Below are 16,301 nucleotides of genomic sequence, written 5' to 3' on the forward strand. Positions count from 1 at the left end.
AGTAACTCCAAAAGGAGGAAGACACACATTGTACATGGCTTTTGCATGTGTGCTCTCCTCTTTGATTCTGCTTGATAGCTATCCACGGATGACTATCCCACAATTAGCTTCCGGGGCCTGGCTCTCCTCTGTTTTCTCAGAGAGGTCTCTGCTCTGCCTGTCTGAGACCATACCTCCCAAAACCAGCAGTGAGAATGATCTCTCTGACCTGGTGCTGCTGGAAGGAACATTCCCCCCCCGCCCTTTTTGGCTTCTCTAGGTATATCTTGTCCTGGCTTTGTTCTCTTTATGTGAGTGTCGCCCAGTGCATATTGTGCTGAACTGGGTGTCACTGGAGGGGCAAAGATACTGGCCCCAGTTGTCTCAGACTTCAGGAACCCATAAGCCAACATCTCTCTCCTGCTGTGGATGATATTTCTGTGCTTGCTGACTCTTTCCTGTCCTTTAATAAGAAATTCTACTCTTCTGTGAGACATTACTGATGCTTCTCAGTATCAGCCAGAATTGTATTTCTGTGAATGTGAATTTCTAGAATATACCACGCCTCAATTCAGTGGGTGACAGGAAGAGTGAGGCAGGGTGTAACTGTGCTTGTGAAATTCTGACTGAACATCCACTCTTTTTGTGTCCATCTCCCTGTGTGGGTGGCTAGCAGCTCAAAGCAGTAGTGTAAAACGCGTTCTTGCCCCAGGGAGTCTTGCTATGGTCTTTGTGGAGGCTAGGTTGGGGGCTTGAGATAAGGTGCCATTTTTCTACTTAATTAAAGCCCTGCCACCCCGTGTCACTGTCTGTAGCTTATGTAGAGCCTCCATGTATTGCTTTCTCTTCTGAACTCCTACTGAGCGCTCCCAGTAAGCTAGTGCAGAGGCTTGTCCTCACCAAGGAGCTTGTCGGTCCTTTTACCTGCCTCTAGTCTCCCACCAGACCATCCTATGTCTTAATCTCTTTTCCATGCCAAGCAGGCTGCAGTAGGATTATGGTGTTGCAAGTGACCAACTACTCCTGTTTCCTGATGTGTCCCGTAGTCTGGTTCTCTTATTAGTTGTGCTGAGAGCTAGTGAAGGTTAAAATGTTCTTGGAGGGGTCTGAGCATGCATTAACCATGAAAACTGAAACATTTGAAGCTGGTCAGAGCCTAACAGGAGATGAGGAGGCTGATGACAAAAGCTGCTCTATTAAACAAGTAGTTGGAGGTTCCTAGGAAAACTGCTGCCACTGTAATAAATCTAATCCTTTGGGCCTGGGAGGAAATGCCAGTGTTGCCAGGACTTCTGCTACGGTCTTAGTACGGCTGTGCTAATGGAGGCAGATGCGTTCTTGTTGGGACCTGGCACAGGAAAGCAAGTGTTGCCCCTTCCACAGATGAGAAAAGGCTTTTCCAGCTGCCCTAACACTAGAAGACTTCCCTCATAGTCATGACTAACTAAGCTGTGACTCTTTTTACTGGGATGAAGCAAGGATTGAATGTGAATAAGTGTGGTCTGGGCTTGCTTGAAGGAAATGGGAACTATCAAGAAAGATCAGGTAGTGGTGCTGGTGTCTGTCTGGCCTCAGCAGGCATAAGAAGACCTTTGTCCTGCTGCAGCTCTCTTGTTATCGTAAAGGTTTGAAATGCTGTTGCAGTGGAAAATGGAATAAGAAATTTCCCCTCTACCTTGCGCATGGTAACTCTTTCTCCTGCAGGGATGAATCTTTCTCTGACAGCAAGATTTAAGTAGTCTTGATAGGTAAGGTACTCTTTCAAACAGTTGGTGCTGGGCCTCCTTAGAGGCCTTGGCATTTGGTCTATAGACTGTGCATTTCCCCAGACTTCCCTGAAGGATGAGGAAACAAGCAAGTTGAGGGGTATAAATGACATGGGGAGAGCCATGCTTTGCACTCTGGCAGTGGAAACCAGCTGGGTTGTCTTTCCTGGGACCATCAGTCTGAAAGCAGGAGCTTCTCGTGTGTGAAGAGGGTCAGACTTGGGCTGCTCTCCCCAAACCTGGCTGTGGCTTTCATGCTTAGTTTACTGGGAGGGCATGGATGAGGTCAGTGTGACTCCAGTAAGGCAGGAGCTAAGCTGCTCTGAAGACCTGTGAACAGAAAGGGCTCCGGGCATTTTCCCTCAGTTCCTCTTGTATGGTTGACTTTGGCCAGGCTCCTTGCAAGTCACAAATATCTTGCAGAGAGCAAGATCCATGGTAAGCTGGGAATAGGAAAGAGGTGTGCTAGCATACTGTGCAGTGACCATATTTCCTTGCCTGTACCTTCACTGTAGGCTGAGTTGAAGAAAAAAATTTGGTCTGGTCCTATGTTGTTGCCTTGCTTTGGTGAGAGTAGTCCTGCATATGGTCTTCCATGAAAGCTACTGTGTTGCACTAACCAAACTTGCTTGAGGGCAGATGGTGGAGCTGGGGAATGATCTTCTGTATCCTTGGTCTTGCACACCTCACGGACATGCCTCTGTGTTAGGGTGCAGATGCTTGTATTTACCAGGAACCACCTGCTTACTACAAGGGACTTACCCTCAGTTCTCATAAACAGGCCTTTCTTGCTGTCCTGGAGATTGCAATCATCTCCATGGTGAGAGCTGCACAAATGGAAGGGAGGATAATGACCTTGCAGATTAAAGGGCAAAAGGAGGTTTCCTGCTACATGAAGCTTGTGCTGATTGCCCCAATTCTAGATTGAATGTCCCTGGAAAGGCAGGTTGCAAACACAGAAAGGCTCTCTGCAAAAATAGTAGGGCCAGCAGGTGTGTTACCCAGCCCTGCAGTGTGGAGAGAAAAGGCAGCACCTGTTTGAGGAACTAAGGTGTGGATTTGTTCGTGGACATGCCCTTTGAGCATATTTGAGAGGCAGTAAGCCCATCTAATAAAAACTGCCAAAATCTGCCTTTAACTGGCTCTGCTTACCTGCCTTTGATGTGGTTCAAAGGGAAACGGGGCTGCACTGTGTCCTCCTTGTTAGCTTGAAAATACAAAGATCAGCAGCATCCCTATGCCTGTCTGACAAACGTGTGCAGAGCTTTGCCGTCCCTGCCCTTGCCCCAGTCCCGGTGTGCTGGCCTTAAGTTCCCTTTCTTCAGTACTCAAAGTGCATGTAGGAAGCCTGAACCTCAACAGAGCTCCAACTCCAGACTTGCACAGCTCCTTCTGCCATTCTAGTTCAGGCCTGATCTCATTTGTTTTAGAGCAGCTCCTGCCAAGGAGCTTCTTCATGTCTTTTCCATCATCTAACTTTTTAGAGCTAGAGCTCTAGCAGTGAGAGCAAGGGAGTGTAAAATCCCAAATATACTGCTCTTCCAGCATCTGTGCCCCTTCCCTGTGGTGCTGAGGGATGTTAGCAAAGGCATGTTCTGCTGACTGAAAAAAACCAACTCGTCTTGCTTGATGTTTTTCAGGTGTTCAGCTTGGTTGGCTTATGGCTCAGCTGGTGGTGAAGGTGCCTAGAGCAGCACTTCTGTTCTTGCTGGGGACACTTTTCCTCTCAGCCCCTTGTATTTACATGATGCCTTGATCCCTTACTTGGAAAAGGCCACCAGCCTTTCTTGTATTCCCAGTCTTCAGGCTAGCTGTGTCTCCCTTCTCTGGCTAGACTGGTAGAACTGGGAGGTGATCTTGCCCCTCTCCTCAGCACCGGTGGAGGCCTCATCTGGAGTGCTGTGCCCAGCTCTGCACTTCTCAGTACAAGAGAAACACAGGTGTTCTGGAGAGAAGGGCCACAAAGGGCTTATGTTGGTGGAACTTGTGCTGAGTGCCGTGGTTCCAGATGGAATGTCCCATTACTGCAGTGCCAAAGACTGAATCTGCTAATCCTGTATAACATAAGTGGAAAACTTGGTTAGGGATGTCATAACATGGGCTAATGCAAAGAAGTTTGTAGCTTTTGATGGTAGAGGTATGAAAAACCTTGTGTGTAGTTTTGTGAGGGTGTGAGTGAAGGTTGTGCTAAAGCTGCCAGCCCTGTTTTTGGAAGGGAGCGGGGCTGCAGAAACGTGACCCTTTCTCCATAGTCTTGGCAAGATGGGGCAGTGCTGCTGGCACTGAAGCTGAGCTTGAGTCAGGCTATCTGCAGATTCTCCTTTGCTGGTGTTCTACCACATACACTTCTGCACATGCTCTCTACAGAGCATGGCAGTGCGAGGAGAGCAGTGGGAATGCTGGAAAGACAAATGTTCCCAGCTACCTTGTGGGAGGGTGTGGGGAAGCTGGAGCCAGGCTCCTCTTGGAGGTGTGTGGGGTTAGGATGAGAGACAGTAGACAAATAGCTGTGAGGGAAATTCTGAGTAGCTGTTAGGAAAAGACTTTTCATTGTGAGTGTGGTTGGACACTGAAGCAGAGCCCCAGGGAGGTTGTGAGATATATATCCTTGCAAGTAATTCAAAGTTCAGCTGGACAAAGCCCTGAGCAGCTGGAGCTGGCCATGCTTGGAGCAAAACATTGGGCCAGAGACCTCCAGCAGTCCCTTCCAATCTAATACTCTTCAATGGTAGATAGGAGATGCCCAGATGATGTGGTTCAGCTGTGGCATATATCCCAGCCTGGGACTATGTTTGACTCCCTTTGCCTAGGCTGGCATGATAAGGAGTCATTAAGGAGGCGCCTTACTAGTTCTTCATGGGGAAGGGCGCATCTTTCTGGAGATGTTCACAGGGACTGAAGATGTGTGCCCGTCTGGTGCTGGTTTTTGTATTATTTGTATTGTGACAGGCTTCCTCTTGCATTCCTTCAGGTACAGCTACATGATTGACAATGTTATTCTGCTGATCACTGGGACTCTGCACCAGCGCTCAATCTCCGAACTGGTGCCCAAGTGCCATCCTCTGGGAAGTTTTGAGCAGATGGAAGCTGTGAATATTGCTCAGACACCTGCGGAGCTCTACAATGCAATCCTGGTGGACACTCCCCTGGGTGAGTGGAGCCTTTCAAATTACCTCTTAGCTATGTGTGGAGCAGATGTCCCTTTCTCCCCCAGTCTAACTAGGTCCAACCAAGCCGAAGTTGTGCTCCAGGAAGACAAAGCGGTGGGTAACATGCAGATGTGGGTGTACTGCCTGTGGTGACTGGGCTTGAGTTCATGTTTATGCCCGTCCTATGCCAGTTTTTCCTCTGGAGGATCAGCTAGCTCTCTGTACCATTCAACAACTGTCTAAACTGGCACACTGGTAGTGCAGACTGCTGGGGAGTTTGGTTTGTGTGAGCCAGGCCTTGAGCTGTTATGGCAGTGCAGGTGTAGTTAGATCTGATCTGCTAGATATGTCCATTTACCAGCTCTTCTGCGAATCATCACCTGAAATTAGGGAGGAAGAAGGAAGTTTGAGAGGTCTTAGACAATGCGATCTTTTCAATAATTGTCATGGAACACATGGCACGTGTGCTTTCTTAGTGAAGGGCTATTGGGTCCTCTGCTGGAATGAGTCACTTAATTTTCAGCACTTTTAGTTGGACCATTGGGCAGTTTCTTGTAGGCAATTTTTGTAGATAATAACAGAGATCTGCAAATGCCCAGTCTTGTTCTGAGACTGATAAAATCAGCTCTAAATCAAGGAAAGCTCTTTATATTAAAACAACAACAACAAAACGCAAAAACACACCCCCCCCCCGCCGCCAAAAACCAAACATCTAACAAACCCGAACCAACCAACACCAGCAAAAAAAAAGTAGTCTCCAAAAGCCTTTTTAAACTCATTGTATAGCAGGATCCTGCACTGAGGTATACTGTCTCAGGGCTACAGGCCTTGACCAGGAGGCACATAATGCTAAAGCCAAGTGTCTTACAAACAGCTAGTCAGACAGATATGTTTTTCAAAGATAAAAGGTGTAGGAAGTGGTTCTGGAGAAAATATGGAAGTCTTTTTGCAGTAGTAGGAAAGGTAGTCACAGGAGACTTGCTAGTTTAGCCTCTGTGGGCAAAAACATAATGAGGTATGCCTGAGTCAGTGATTAATCATTCTTTTGGGGTTGCTAGAAAGAACAAAACACTCTAAATCATCATATTGTCTTTGATAGAAATAGTTGTTTTTGGAACTGAAAGTGCTTTTGCAAATACTCTGTGTAATAACGGGGCAAGTGAAGTAGTTGTCATGGAAAAATGACTTGCCAGATAGAGCCCAGCAAGGGAGGGAAAACATGTCTCAGGAGATCTGGGTTGCAAGGTAGGGCAACAACTCAGCAAGAGAACCGAGGCTCTGCATGCAGCTGAGTTGAGCCTGCTGTAGGGATGAAGTGTGGGAAGAAAATTCTCCTCATGAATAAGCAGGAACCTTCCCATTTTGGGAATAAGATAGAACAGAGTATTTCAAAGATATTAACTCTCAGAGACCTTAAAGCTTCCAGCTGTGTATGGGGTGAAAATGCCCCGTTACACTAGTGAGGTGGTTCTGGAGAGCGTGGCTGGCAGTTGAGGGTCTTTGCCTCTTGCGTTCATATACTTGTATTGCGTCAGTTTTGCCTGCTTCTGTCCTGGCTAGGGTGACTTCTTCAGACCTTTGCCCTGGCCATGCCCTTGAGTCTGTGTACCATCTAGTGTGGCATTTCTTCAGCAGGAGAACATGGGGAGTAGCTGTGTTGCCTAAACAAGCAGGCATGCAGGCTCCAGTTGTTTAACTTGCACTCTTTCCAGTGACCACACGCAAAGAAACAGCAGCTCTATCTCCTAAAAGTACTTGAGTAGCTACGTGGCTTGGTAGGAATGCCTAACCCCAAATGGCTTTCATAGGTTAGCAGGGCAAAATAAGACTTGCTGTTAGCCTAATTTGGGATATTGGAGGGCCAAGAACTGAAATAGCTGTGTTCTCATTCCTCTGCTACTCTGAAGTAGCCACTGCTTAGCTATCTAGGCTAGCCAGCGGGTCCTGCAGTGAAAACCAGTCCTGGCACACTCTGTTTTCATTTTTGCCAACCATAGGGAGCAGTGCTCCTCCAGCTACGTGGCATTGGTCTCTGATGCTGTTGCAAAAAAACCTCTGGGGGGGTTAATACCTGTTTGGGACTCTCTAGACCCACAGTGCGGCTGCTGTCCATGCCAGGGAGCTTGTGCTATAAAAGTAGTGCACAGCAAAGATGTGATCCTGCATCGTGCCTGGTTTGTCGCACAAAGCAGAGCACTGCTCAGTTCTGAGCATGAGTGCAGTGTCATTTACCCACAGCTAGACTGCGTAAGCTGAGAAAGATCATATTTCTCTATGTAGCAAATTCAGCAAAGTTGGTTGCTGAGTGAGAGTTGAAGAAGTCATAAAAGTCCTGTCAATGGGTTTTATTGTGCTCTTCCTAACAAGTGAGTGGTACAACAGCCTTATGTTACACTAGATAGACAAGACTCATCTGCAGCTTGCGGTGCCCTGTGTTAGCTCTGAAATCTGTGTTCTTTAGGTGGCAACAACTTCTCAAACTCCCTCCCAGAGATACTCTGGCAAAGTACGTAGGGCTGAACATCCTACCAAAAAACACTAGTTCATCCTGTCTCCTGTTGCTTACCTCCAGCTAGAGAAATAAAAGTCCTCGGAAGAAGTAGTAAATGGGACTGATAGACCTGACCAGAGGAAACAGCTCCTGACTCCAGATGTGGAGTGTCATGGGCTGTAGGAACTGTGGCATCCCCATGCCTCCTTAATCCAACTGAGATACTGGAGGAAGGAGAAGCACTAGCTTCCTCAAGACTCGCTAGCTGCTCTCACAGATGTTTAAGCACTGCTGCAGTGCTGTAGCAGGCAATTCAGAAACTGTCTTGTCACCTCTGAGTGCCTGCATCTGCAAACAGTTTGGGTTTTGCTTATTTTTAAATACAGGCTGCTCTGGCACTGATGCTGGGGGCTAGCGCTGAGAATTTTTGCTGAGAATAGGCTGTTAACCAAACCATAGGACTAAGGAGTGAAGAAAGATTTTTCATGTGAGAGCCCCCAAAATGATTGTGGCCTGGGGAACCATGGTGGAGCCTGAGGTTTTGAGTCATGGCAATTTCGTGGCTGCTGAAGATAAGGGCCAGGCCTAGGAGGGGACAGTGCTTCTGCCTGGTATTGTTGAGGACTCTGGAAAGTGCTGGGCATGGGACTGGTTAGGGCAATGCTAACTCTGTCTGTGGCTCTGTTTCAGCTGCTTTCTTCCAAGACTGCATATCTGAACAGGACCTGGATGAAATGAACATTGAAATAATTCGAAACACGCTGTATAAGGTAAATGAGTCTCTGGGAAGGGAAAGAGATGTTAACTTCCCTGTTTATTCCTAGTGTGACTACAGCTCTGTCTTGGTTCAGGAGCTCCAACCTGGGCTGGCTTTCTTCAGCCAAAGACAAGAGGGTATTTTCCTCTTGGAGTAGACTTAAAAAGAATTTTGCTTTCTCTTTTTTTCTTCCCTGGAGTGGTGATAGAGTAAACATGACCAAGAACTAGTTGCATCCATTGGAAAGTAAAGATAGTGCTCTTGGAGGGGCCTGACATCTGATCACCCAGCTCTGCAGAGTCAGGGCACCAGAGCTAGGCAGAGTGGGGTTTCTTTTGGAGCTGTCAGGCTGTCAAGAGTCTGTGCAAGAGACTTTGCAGCAGTTATGCCTTTCAATAAATTTCCTCAGGCCCAAGGCAGGCAGAAGGCTGCTGCTCAACCACATGAGTTTAGACGTGTAGTTAACTGCATTCAAAGGGCTAAAGTGGCTAGATCTTAAACTTGGTTGAAGGACTTCCATGGGCTTGGCACTCTGTCTTGAGCTCTTTCAGAAGAGCCTCCAACAGTCTGCTCAAGCCTTCAGTGGCTGTGGTTAGGGTTAGATGCTCTTGGTAGAGCAGTGTAAAAGGTGCAGCTGGGATGAAGGAGTCCTACAGGCTGGGGAAAGTATTGGCACAGGGATGTGGAGGGGCTAAGGATCTCCTTGTCCTGAGTCTGCATGGGGAGCTGTTGTCTCCTCTGCAGGTTCCATCTGGTTTTAGCTGGCAGTATCAAAAGTGTGTGTTTATGTGCAGGCTGTGGCTATCGCTCCATCTCGACTCTCTGGATTAAGGGTGGGATGCAGATTGTATCTGCCAACCTTCTTTTAGCTGGTCACAGCCAGCCTGCAGTCAGTGTGACCTCTGCTTCCCAAGGAAACTGTGGCCTGTTTGGAGAGGCAGAGAACAGGTCAGGCGTGAAAGGAAGAAGGCAAAGGGAGGGGAGAAGGAGCTGCGTGTGGCCTCTGGCATGTACTGGTCTTTTGCTGTAATGGGAGGAGGTATGCCTGTATGCATAACTACCTGCAGCCTTGCAGGCTGCTTGAGATGTGTTGAGACGAGGCAGGTGGGAGAAGGCAAGGAGCAGAGTGAGCACAGGGCAAACACGTTGGGGAGGGAGTGGGAGGTATGTCCTTGGGTCCTAGCTGCCACTTCCTTTTAGAGGCCTGATACTGCTTTGCATTCTGCTCTTCCTACCCCCAAATTGAAGCATAGATGCCTGGTATCCCTTGGTGTGTGCTGGGACTGGCTCTTGCTATGTTTCCCAGGGAAACATAGGGGCTCTGTCAGTAGCAAATCACGGGGATGCAAGGGTGGAAAAGGTAGCTGCCACTTACAGACTCTTACCTGAATGCATCTCTCTCCCCAGGCACTGGAAAATGTATAATACAATGCAAATGGTCTTCACAGGCAAATGAGGGAAATAAAATCAGATCTGAAATCTGCAGACCTGCTCTGAGGAATGCAGCAGGCAGGTGCCTGGGATGGATGCCTGTGTCCAGGAGGTGTTGGCTTGGGAAGGGGAAGTGCTACCTCCCAGGCCTACTGGAGGTTTTTTGAAGGAATCTGCGGCCATGTAGACAGAAGGTTTGACCAGGATTCGTAGGAGGAAAGCAATTACAAAGGTTTCTTGTTAGCAATGACAAGCAAGAAGATTTTTTGAATGGAAATATGGTTAAAGATGGGGATTAGAGGTTAAAAGCAAGCAGTCACTATTAGCGTAGAGGGCAGTCAGTAGTGGAGTCCTGCAATGGAGGTGTGCTGGCATTGTTATCTTCAATGCTTACTCCCTTTTTTTCCACATCTTTAATGGATATGTTGAAGTGAAGCTGGCTGACTGTTGGCCTTTGCCAGCGACCTTCTTGTAGGAACGAGCTGAAGGAGCTTTGTGACTGGGCAATAAAATATAGTAGGCAAATCAATGTGGATAAATGTGGAGTGATGTATGGGAGAGGCAAAGAGGTAATCCTAACTCTGCCTGTACAGTGAGGGTCTCCTTGTTCCTTTCTACTACTAAATGAAATCTTGGGTTATGACTGACCTAAGCAAGTGTCTCTACAAGGTAATTTGTTCCTAACAGTAGAAGAGAAACGCACAAATACTACTGTGCTGCTGTGTACATCTGTAGAGTGTCCTGAACACTGTCTCATTCCTCTCCTCTCTCTTCTCCGAATGTAAACAGCAGAACAGGAGAAGCTGATAAGGAGGACACGTTTAAAGGTTTGGGTACAATGACTTCTGTATGGGAAACTTCAAAAAAGGTTAGGATTCCTCACCTGGAAGATGAGTGAATCTGAGCTGTGGTGGTAACCACAGATAGTGTTGGAAAAGTCAACGTGGATGGACAGACCACAGGTCTCCCTTTAGGCTGGATGTGACAGACAATGAGGCTAGCAGGAGGCAAAGGGTAAATGTGTGGGTTCATGGAAGTAGAAGTCCATTAAGGATTATTAAATGCAAAGACACCTCCAGTGTTCTGAAACCGTTGTCCCCAAAATGGTGGGTTTCTGTAAATTGCTGTCATCTGCAGAGTGGTCCATAGGGGAGGGTACCCAGTGCAGCTGTTCCACAGTCTGTGTTTCCATGGTGTCTGTGATGCTGGATCCTCATTCAGTGCTGGATACTTGAGTTCATCTATTTTTGCTTCTAAAGCCTTATGTTTGTGCATGAACCCCTGAGAAGGGCAGAGGTAGTAACTGAACCTCTTATCCAGGTTCCCTCTTCTGTCAGCCTCAAACTCTGTTATCTGTGTCCTTGTTCGTGTAGTAACTCTGCAGACTGATGCTCTGTGCTCTCCTGCACTTGAGCAGTGCCAAGTGCTGAAGATGATGTCTCTTTGATGTGTGATGCTCACCCAGCAGTGTCCTCTTGTGCTGTGTGTTAAATATTTACAGAACATAGTAATCCAGGTGCTTTCCTAGTGCAGAGGCTGAGGGCGTCCAACATGTGCATTCTTGGTCCATCTTCAGTCCTGGAGGTGTTGTGACAAAGCAGAGATTTGTGATGTCTCAGCATCATTTTATTCCATCCCTTTTAAGTGATTCTGGTTGCAGCTCTCTGTCCAGGGAGGTATTTTATCACATGATTACTTCCTCTGAGAAAGTTTTTGCTGAGCAGCACTTTTAGCCATGTGCAGCCTTCATAGGCTCCCCCGGGAGATACAGTCATCTTCCAGCTGGATTATGGTACATCTCCACAAAGGATTACGTTTCCTGGAGGCAGCGTAGCTGTGCCTATCCTTATATGTTTTCTGCAGTGCTTCATTTGGGATGGAGATCAAGTGGCTGCTGTGTGAAAAGACAATTATAGAGAATGGCTAGTTTCCTTCACAGATGTCCTGTCTCATCTCTTGACTCTGCTTACACAGCGGTACTTTCTGAGCGTAGGTCTTGCAGCTATAGTTGTGTGGCTTGGCATGTTTGTGGAGGCCAGAGCAGGGTCAGGAAACCATGTGAGACTTCAGCAAATGCTTTGGAGTTGGACGACTCAAAGGAGCAAAACAGGCTTTAACCTTGCTGCCTGGGGATCTTGCCTGCAGTATGCTCATGCAGTCACTTGAACAAACTCAACCACAACCCTTCATGTCTCCAGCTCCTGGGCAATAACTGTTCCTTGTGTGGGCTTGGCATCCAAGCTCACGTGGGGTGAGGGTTTCCATGGTGTGTTACAAAGCATCTGCGAGCATCCCTGCTTGCTGTCTGTCCTCTGCTGAATGTCCCTATGGGGCAGTAGCTGAAGCTGTGTAGAAGAGCACTTATCTGCCCTCTCTCTTCTAGGCCTACCTGGAGTCCTTCTACAAGTTCTGCAAGGTGCTGGGAGGTACCACAGCAGATGCCATGTGCCCGATCCTGGAGGTAGGTCTGGAAGCCCCTGTAGCTGGACAGTATTGCAGTGATATTCATTGCTCTGTGCTCAGGCCCAGCTTGCCTGTCAGCATTAAGGATGCTCAAGATATTCTTCAGCATCCCCATGCACGCTCTGACTGCCTGCACGTGACTTTGGACAGGTTTTGTTCCCCAGTCCTGATCTTGCCAGGTGCTGACACATCTGTTGCCTTCATGGCACTATCTTCATCCTCTCACATGGATAACAAGCAGGAGAACAACCAGAGCTGTTCAGTGCATGGCCTGTCTCCATGCCAAGGCTAGCTGTGGGATATGCAGGGCTCAGGGGCAGTAGGTGAGAGAGACTCCTTGACCCAGGCAGGGTTCTGCTCAGTTATTTGGCCTGTGCCTGGGATGGGGATTTCCTCACGTGACTGCTCCCCAGGCATCAGCTACTGGGCACACTGGGAGCCTGCATGTGTAGCCTGCCCTGGCTGAGCACTGGATAGCTGAGCACCCAGGCAGCGTGCTCATGCTGCCCTCTGATGTGGCTCTGTTCAGAACAGTGCCAGTACCTGCTAGCCTCTGGCCAAGATGCTGCATCCCAAGGTGAACCACTCTTCTCCTGCAGTTTGAAGCTGACCGGAGAGCCTTCATTATCACCATTAACTCATTTGGTACTGAGCTGTCCAAGGAGGACCGAGCAAAGCTGTTCCCGCACTGTGGCAAGCTCTACCCTGAGGGCCTGGCTCAGCTGGCCAGAGCAGATGACTACGAACAAGTCAAAAATGTTGCTGACTACTACCCTGTGAGTGTTTTGGGGTGAGGGCTGTGGGGACTGGTGCAAGAACCTACTCTGGATCAGAGCTTCTCGGGGATCTGGGAGAACTTGTGGATTGACAGCGTGGGGAGAGGGATGCCTATCTTCTGCTGCTACTGTCGGTTCTGTGCTCTGCTCGGCCAAGATGGAGTTGGCTTGCCTGGGATGCTGTTGGCTTGTCAGTCATGGCTGTCATTGCAGTGGTGATAGGGAGACCAGGTGTACCCTATGTGCCCTGTCCCAGGGTGTGGGGGCTGCCCTCGCCACCAAACCCTTGAGGTATCAGTGTGGCAGCGATGACAGTCTCTCTTTGGCTGGTTGGGGGTGGAAACGTCTTCAGTGAGAAGCAGGGTGCCCCATCTTCAGCCCCTGTGGGTCACTCTGAGCTCTGGTTCAGTCACAGGGGAGATGCTGACCTGGGAGGACATGTTTGGATGTGTCTGGGTTCCTTAAGCTGCTCTTGTGCATGAGAGCTCAGTGTCTCCTTACTGAAGCAGCCAGGGCATGTGTCAGTGTTTGTGTGCACAGGGGCCTGGCCCAAACACTCCAGTCTGTATGTGGAGGGGTCTGTACCTGATGCATCTTCCCTGCAGGCTCAAAGTGACGCTCTGGCTTTGGGAACTGCACATTTCAGAGAAGGGGTAGGATCTCTGGCTGGACAAGCTCACAGGTGAAATAAAGGCTTTCTCTGCCTTTCTGGGCATTGCCTTCAGCCAGTGTGTGTGCTGTGCATCCTCAGCAGCATCCTGTTGCCAATATTCCTGTGTGCACAGGGCAGACTCTTGGTTTCTCTGTCCTCTGCTGACCTGACATGGTGGCTGGGGCATCTGTTTGATGCACAGGGCCCCCAAACGCTGCTGAGCTTGGAGGGCTTTGGGGTTTGGGTATATCCTCTTGTAATGTCTTCCTGCAGGAGTACAAGCTGCTATTTGAAGGGGCTGGCAGCAACCCTGGAGACAAGACCCTTGAAGACAGGTTCTTTGAGCATGAGGTGAGTGAGCCCTGAGACACTTCTCAGTATGTGCCTACCTGTGCCATTTGCAAATCTCAGGGTAGCAGCAAGTTTGTCTTGCTGCCCTGTCAGCAGTGCTGTGGATGAACAGAGTTTGGGGGAAGGAAAAGGATGCTAGCCCTCTGCTCCAGCGAAGGAACGGGGGCCCAGCATGGTGCTTGGTCCATGTTCTCACCCAGACAGATAAGAGCAGTGTGGGAGGCAAGTTTGGGGCTGCTGGTGGATGTTTGGTCCATCGATAGCAAAACCAGAGTGTAATTACTTGGGAAAGGAGGATTTTCACAGTACCTGAGGGTATAAATATTTCCCCCTTCAAATGCCAGAGTCTGTCCTGAGCCATGTGCTGTAGGTAAGAGCTGCCTCCAGGACCTAGAGAGATACAGAGCAGGATACCTGTGCTGAGCCTTCCAGCCTGCTGGGGAAGTCATGAGACCTCCCAAGCTACTCTATGCTTGCCTTGACCAGCTCCTCCCATCTGAGGTGGACAAGTAACATGTCCTCCTCTGGGCTCTCCCCAGGTGAAGCTGAACAAGCTGGCCTTCCTCAACCAGTTCCACTTTGGAGTCTTCTACGCCTTCGTGAAGCTGAAGGAGCAGGAGTGCCGCAACATTGTGTGGATCGCAGAGTGCATTGCCCAGCGGCACAGGACCAAGATTGACAACTACATTCCCATCTTCTAACCCTGCTCTGCTCCTGTCTGACCCTCCTGCCCCTGGAGTCCGGAGGGGCTTCTGTCTAACTCCCTGACTTATCCCTTGCCCAGACTCCAGGGATGTCCCATCTGTGGAACTGGCTCAGATGAGGAAACTGTACAGTTGCTAGTTAAATTATTCACAAGCTGAAGTTTGAGTTGTGTGCTGTGAGGGGTCCGGAGGGACCAGTGGCACAGGCTTGGCCCTGTGTAGCAGGAGGGACACCTCCTGTTATGTATCTAATAGTCCCTGTGTTACTGTACTAATCCGCTGTATGCGCTTATGCTCGTAGAGCAAGCACCAGCTGGGGGGTTGCTGCCTCCAAGGGGTTCCCACTGCTGCAGAGGAACATGTTAGGTCTGCCATGGCTGGGGCACATCAGTGCTCTGCACGCCTCCTAGTCAGTGTTGTTCCTGTGAGATTTAGTTTGAGTGTCATTTGTAGCGTAGCCCATGCTGCTGTGCAATCCCTGCATCCCCCTGTAGCTAACCCTGACCTGGGAGAGACTGAGTAGCCCTGGCCAGGACTGAGATGGAGCCTGTGGGAATGTGAGGGCAGAGCCAGAGCACTTGCAGAGCGTGCTCCTCCCCACTCTGGCAGCATTTGCACTAGTGCAGCCTCGCTGTGTCCTCAGAAGCAGCTCTCCTCAGTCTCCCTCCTGCCCTGCAGCTTGCAAGGGCTCCATAAGCTGGCTGAGCTCCTTCCTTCCTTGAAGACCCACAGGTTGGAGTTTACTGTCACAACCACACAAGAGTCAGGGCTCCTTTTGGCTCTGTGGATGGCACCGGACCCCTGCACCGCCCCAGGGCAGACATCCAGCCTGGGGCAGCTGCCTCCCCTGTGCTGACACTGCTGTGGAGTTGTATGGGCACAGCTGGCCGTTGGGCAGAGCAGCCCTTGGGTCTGGCTCCACTTGGTCACCCTGATGAGTGCAGAGGGCAGCTGTTGGCAGAGATGTTCTACGCCTGTGGTTAGGGGGTGGGAGCCAAGCCCTGGGCATGGCATGGCAGTCCTGCTCCTTGGTGCTCTGTGTCCTGGCTCACTCCCACTTGTGCTTGAGCTCTGGGAGATGCCCATGGCAGCAGAGAAGCCTTGCTGGTGGGAAACATGTGCTCGGTGCTGCTGCTGGGAGGGATCAATGGAGAGCGGCTCCATCTCAGCTTGTGCTGTGGTCACCTCTGCAGTGTTTGTTATCCTGTGATCCCTTCCTCTCTACACCAATAAATATCTGCCTACTGCACTGTGCTCTCCCTGCTTACTTGGGCACCTGCTCCCACATCCCCAAGAGAAGCCTCCATCAGCCACAGGGCCTCTTACCCAGAGAATTTGGTATTTGTGGTAGTGGAGCCTGGCGTGGCTCCTGCACGACATGGGACACTTGTTTCTACCACAGGCAGGGTGGTAGTACCACCTCTTGGGGCCCTGGGCGCTCACTCCAGCCCAAGCTGCAGGGGGTGCCTGGTCTGTGGGTGCAGCCGGGTGCTGAGCTGATGGTGCTGGGGAGGTGTAGCCCTCGCTGCTTATGCAGCCTTATGGGAGTGAGCTATGCTGTTATGGAGCTGCATGGCTTGTCCCCCTGCACCTGGGCTTCCTGCATGGGCCTGTCTGTGTGTGGCACTATCAGCCCTTCCATCCTTGCCCCAGCAGGGCTACAGTGTCAGAGCAAAGCAAAAGGAAGCCTTTGAGGTAGGGGTGGGGAGTAGTGGGGAGCGGGTGCAAGCACTTACTGGCAGGCAGACCCCCTTTCTGGGGCTGCCTGTGGCACCTGCTGCC

General features: G+C 49.8%; 1 protein-coding gene across 1 annotated transcript in view; it reads left to right on the forward strand.

The window, feature by feature from the left end:
* Window positions 1–15,768, forward strand: part of ATP6V0D1 (ATPase H+ transporting V0 subunit d1) — a 36,309-nt gene extending 20,541 nt beyond the window's left edge. The window contains exons 3-8 of the mRNA XM_075040440.1: window positions 4,717–4,895; window positions 8,076–8,155; window positions 11,957–12,034; window positions 12,636–12,812; window positions 13,738–13,815; window positions 14,355–15,768. Coding sequence (XP_074896541.1) covers window positions 4,717–4,895; window positions 8,076–8,155; window positions 11,957–12,034; window positions 12,636–12,812; window positions 13,738–13,815; window positions 14,355–14,516 — 754 coding nt within the window. The 3' untranslated portion in view covers window positions 14,517–15,768. The remainder of the gene's footprint in view (window positions 1–4,716; window positions 4,896–8,075; window positions 8,156–11,956; window positions 12,035–12,635; window positions 12,813–13,737; window positions 13,816–14,354) is intronic.
* The last annotated feature ends 533 nt before the right edge of the window (window positions 15,769–16,301 follow it).

This window comes from Buteo buteo, chromosome 11 (genome assembly GCF_964188355.1).
Source record: "Buteo buteo chromosome 11, bButBut1.hap1.1, whole genome shotgun sequence".
NCBI classification, from domain to species: domain Eukaryota; kingdom Metazoa; phylum Chordata; class Aves; order Accipitriformes; family Accipitridae; genus Buteo; species Buteo buteo.